The following is a 4,400-nucleotide window of genomic DNA, read 5'->3' as shown; positions in this document are numbered from 1 at the left end:
CTTTTCCGAAGATAAATATCTTCTTTCTGGAAAATGCCAGGAGGAGGCATAACCACCTTTGACTTCATAGTTAGTATGTGATTTGGTGTTAGAGGCTGGGGATCTCTTACATCACTGGATGGAAAGGTTTTATCGGGCGACTGTTCACTATTGATTCTACTTCTACCATTAAGGTACGTAGAGATTCATCATTCAGCGCGTGGCCATGATCTCTCATAAGAGAAGATAGAATGGATCTAATTGTGCGAATGTGTCTTTCCCATACCCCGCCCATGTAGGAAGCGGCTGGTGGATTCCATTTCCACTTGATCAACCAGTCTGCGTTAAATTCCCTCGAAGAAACTTCTTGTAATCCTTTATGATCCATTTTTTCTAACGCTAATTTAAGTTCCTTTTCGGCTCCAGTAAAATTAGTTCCTCGATCTGACCTCATCTGACGTACAGGACCCCTCCTTGCGACAAATCGTCTTAGAGCACATATAAACGAATCGCTGTCTAGGGAAGATGCCGTTTCTAGGTGAATCGCTCTACTGGCCAGACATGTGAAAAGTACGCCATATCTTTTTGACTGCTTACGTCCCTCTTTAATGTAATAGGGACCAAAATAGTCCACAGCACAGTAAGTAAACGGTGGTGCTTGTGTAACTCGATCCGCCGGTAAATCGGCCATCTTTTGCTGAGAAACCGCAGCCCGTAATCTCCTGCATCCAACGCACTTGGATATATAATGTCTTACTCTCGAGTTTGCATTTATTACCCAATATTTACTTCTTAGCTCATTCAAAGTAATACCTCGTCCCGCATGCGCGACCTTCTCATGACAATGACGGATAACGAGTGTAGTAACATGGCTTTTCTTTGGTAAAATCACCGGGTGCTTAGCATCATCTGACAGTTCCGTTGATTTGCTCAGCCTGCCACCCACACGTAACAGACCGTGTTCATCGATATATGGATCTAGTCGAAACAAGGAGCTGGTCTTCTTGATCTTCAAATTTTCACTTCTTTTCTTTGCTCTATTATCGGTGTGATTCTCTGCCAATACTTCTTTCAAGGCAACGATCTCGTTGAGGAAAGCATCCTTTTGGGTAAGTTTCAGGATTACAGCTTCGGCCTTCTCTATTTCATCGACTGTAATGGGCTTAGGTTTGGATTCCAGACTTTTCTTGATATTACCTTTGGACTCTGGAATTAGTCGTTTGCATTTTGGCTTCATCAAGCGTAGGATCCACGCGACGATTTTCTCACAGAATGCCACTGAGAAAAATATTCTAAACGCTTTAATATGTCCTTCTGACCGACTATCGTGGATTGTACAATTTTAATCTTTCATCACAGTGGGAAATTTCTTTGATGGTTTCGGGGAATTTAGGCCACTCAATTTCCGGTTTCCATAAGAATTCCGGTCCTCTTATCCAGCGCTGTTGTTCAAGAAAGGTGTTGATTTTCATGCCACGCGAAGCTTCATCAGCCGGGTTGTCTTTACTGTCGACATACCTCCATTAGCTTGGATCACTTCTATCTCTTATAGCTTGAACTCGGTTGGCTACGAACGTATGGAAACGGGCTTGGTCGTTATAGATGTACTTTATAACGGTTGTGTTGTCCGTCCAATAGGTTTCTTTATCCGATAATCCCAATTCAATTTTAAGGAGGGTTCCAACTTTGCAGATAACAGGGCGGCAGTAAGCTCCAAACGTGGTATGGTTATAGCTTTTAGAGGGGTAAGACGAGCCTTGCCCATCAAAAAGGCACAGTGGATATCTCCTTTATCGTTAACTTGCCTTAGATACGAAACTTGGCCTAAACCCATCAGACTAGCGTCGGAGAAGCTGTGAATCTGTTTAATCACTGGAGTTCCAAAATTCGAAGGCTTGAGGCACCGGGCCAAAACAAACTGTTCCAACGCGGGCAATTCAGTTCTCCATTTTTCCCATCGAGCACGGTATTCTTGTGGGAGATCGTCGTCCCAAGTGAGTTTTTCTCGACAAAGGTCCTGGAGGATTCTTTTGCCGGACAGGAGGATCGGGGCAGCCATTCCAATTGGATCATAGATCGAACTAATGGTAGCTAAGATGCCTCGACGAGTCAGCGGTTTGTCCTTCAGGATGATCTTAAATCCTAATTCATCTGATTCCACGAACCATTGTACACCAAGAGCTCGTTCTATTGGCAAACGGTCACAATTTAGATCCAGGCACTTAAGCTCTTTAGATCGTTCCTCTTCAGGTATTGCTTCCAGAACGCAATGTTTGTTACTCGTAAATTTAGTCAGACGAAAGCCTCCACGGGTGCACATCCGAGTCACGCCGTTAATTGTGTCGGTTGCCAACTCTTCGCTTTTTTCCGATCTTAAACAATCGTCCACGTAGAAGTTCTTCCTGAGGACATTTGCAACTTCAGCGCTTTCTTTTTCTTCGAAATCATCTGCTGTCTTCCTGAGCGCGTAATTTGAACAGCTCGGTGAGGAGATTGCCCCAAACAAGTGTACGTTCATTTGATATTCTTGCAGATCTTGTGACAGGTCACCATTTGGCCACCAAAGAAAACGGAGAAAGCTTCAATGTTCTTCCTGGACACGAACCTGATGAAACATACTCTCAATATCAGCCATAAATGCTGCTTCGTCTTCTCGAAATCTCATGAGGACGCCGAGTAAAGAATTTGTCAGATCCGGGCCTTGCATTAACTGATCATTCAGCGATGTTCCTTGGAAGCGAGCGCTGCAGTCAAACACCACACAAATTTTATCAGGCTTTTTTGCGTGGTACACTCCATGATGGGGTAGATACCAAATCTTTCCTGGTTTTCCTTCTGGACAGTCATCGGATACTTTACGAGCATACCCCTTTCCAAGGATATCGTTCATGAACTTAACATAATCTCGATGAAAGTTACTGTTCTTAGATAGCTTTTTTTCTAACCAGTAGGCTCTAACGATGGCTTGTTGTTTATTCATTGGCATATGAACATCATCATTCCTGAAGGGCAGTGGCATCACATAATGTCCATCCACATACTTCGTCTCACGATCCATCTTCTCCATGAACCTTTTATCTTCCTGAGAATACTGATCCTTTTGGGAGTGTCGCTCATTAAAATCTAGCTCGAACATTTTATTTAATGCTTCGGGCGTCACCAACTCTTTGACGGATTCTTCAACCATGAAATGGTGCTCTGACGGCTTGTTTGATCCAACCTCTTGGACGATTATTCTGTGACAGTCTACTGAGTGGTCATCATTAGACATGTAGAGTGGTCCAACTATGGTCCAACCAGCGAAGGTCAGCATCACGAAGGGACCTCCGTTACTACTAGCGACGAAATCTCTCGGTTCAATAGCCTTGGGACAGTTCGTTCCTATAAGAAGACCAATCCTAACATCTGCCAAATACGGGGGAACCTGCTCCGATACACGTTCCAGATGTTTCCATTTACTGTATAATTCTGGACGTGGTATTTCATTCTTGGTTCCAGGAATTTCGTCTCTGGTAAAGACTTTCGGGAGGGTGATAGTATTTGCACCATTCAAATCAGATACTACTAGACCGGTTACTACCTTGGTATCGTGCATTCTTGGTCCATTCATAGTTCGAATCATTACTCTTGTGTTCGTTCCGTTCCCATCAAGTCGTTTGAGCGCCTCTTCTGTGATGAAGGTACCCGTGCTGCAAGAATCAAGCATGGCATAGGTGATTATTTCTTTGTTGTTACTCTTTAGCCGAACAGGAACGATAGGCATAGATTCAACCGAAAATTCTATCTTGCTCGCATCACAGGCAACTTCATCAGCGACGGCAAATGCACAGTTCTTCGCAGAATCAGCAGGATTGTCCTCATCAGGGTTTCCTTTTGGGGTGTGTCCTCATTCTTCTTGGTTTCCTCAGTTGTTTTACTCTTCGGTCGAAAGTTTTCATCGTGCAGCCCCGTAGGATGCCAACCTGAACAAGTCTTGCAGATTCGTCTCTGGATACATCCTCTTGATCTGTGTCCGGGTCTATAACAGGCAAAACATAGTCCTCTTTTAGCAATTAGGGTTCTTCTTTCAGATAGTGGTTTCTTTAAATAAACTTTACACTCGTCTAGATCGTGCGAGGCATTACAAAGAATGCACGGACGACCTGATTTTTCATTCATCACGGTTGTGTTGCTTGTTAACTTAAAGGGCAGGATTTTCTTGGCTTTACCCTTATCATCTTGACCAATTTTATCGAGCGCTTGCCGGGAAAAGACGGGATCAGTTGCTATCTTTGCTTCTGCTTTAACGAAAGTGGCGACGTGTTTGAACATAGGGATCTTATCATTTTCTCTTATCTTAGTCACTTCTCTACGCCATCGTCCTTGTAAATAGAAGGGCAATTTTCTCACTAAACACTGCAGGTTTTGTGGATGGTCCAAAA

General features: G+C 43.6%; 1 protein-coding gene across 1 annotated transcript; it reads right to left on the bottom strand.

The window, feature by feature from the left end:
* Nucleotides 1-1,588: 1,588 nt before the first annotated feature.
* LOC114544231 lies at nt 1,589-2,497 on the bottom strand. Its single transcript, XM_028562918.1, has one exon. The coding sequence runs from the start codon at nt 2,495-2,497 to the stop codon at nt 1,589-1,591; it is 909 nt and encodes a 302-aa protein (XP_028418719.1).
* Nucleotides 2,498-4,400: the final 1,903 nt, after the last annotated feature.

Source organism: Dendronephthya gigantea, unplaced genomic scaffold (assembly GCF_004324835.1).
Source record: "Dendronephthya gigantea isolate DGI-Jeju-01 unplaced genomic scaffold, DenGig_1.0 000696F, whole genome shotgun sequence".
Classification (NCBI taxonomy): Eukaryota; Metazoa; Cnidaria; class Anthozoa; order Malacalcyonacea; family Nephtheidae; genus Dendronephthya; species Dendronephthya gigantea.
The sequence above is the reverse complement of the archived record's forward strand: the minus strand, read 5'-3'. Positions and strand labels throughout refer to the sequence as shown.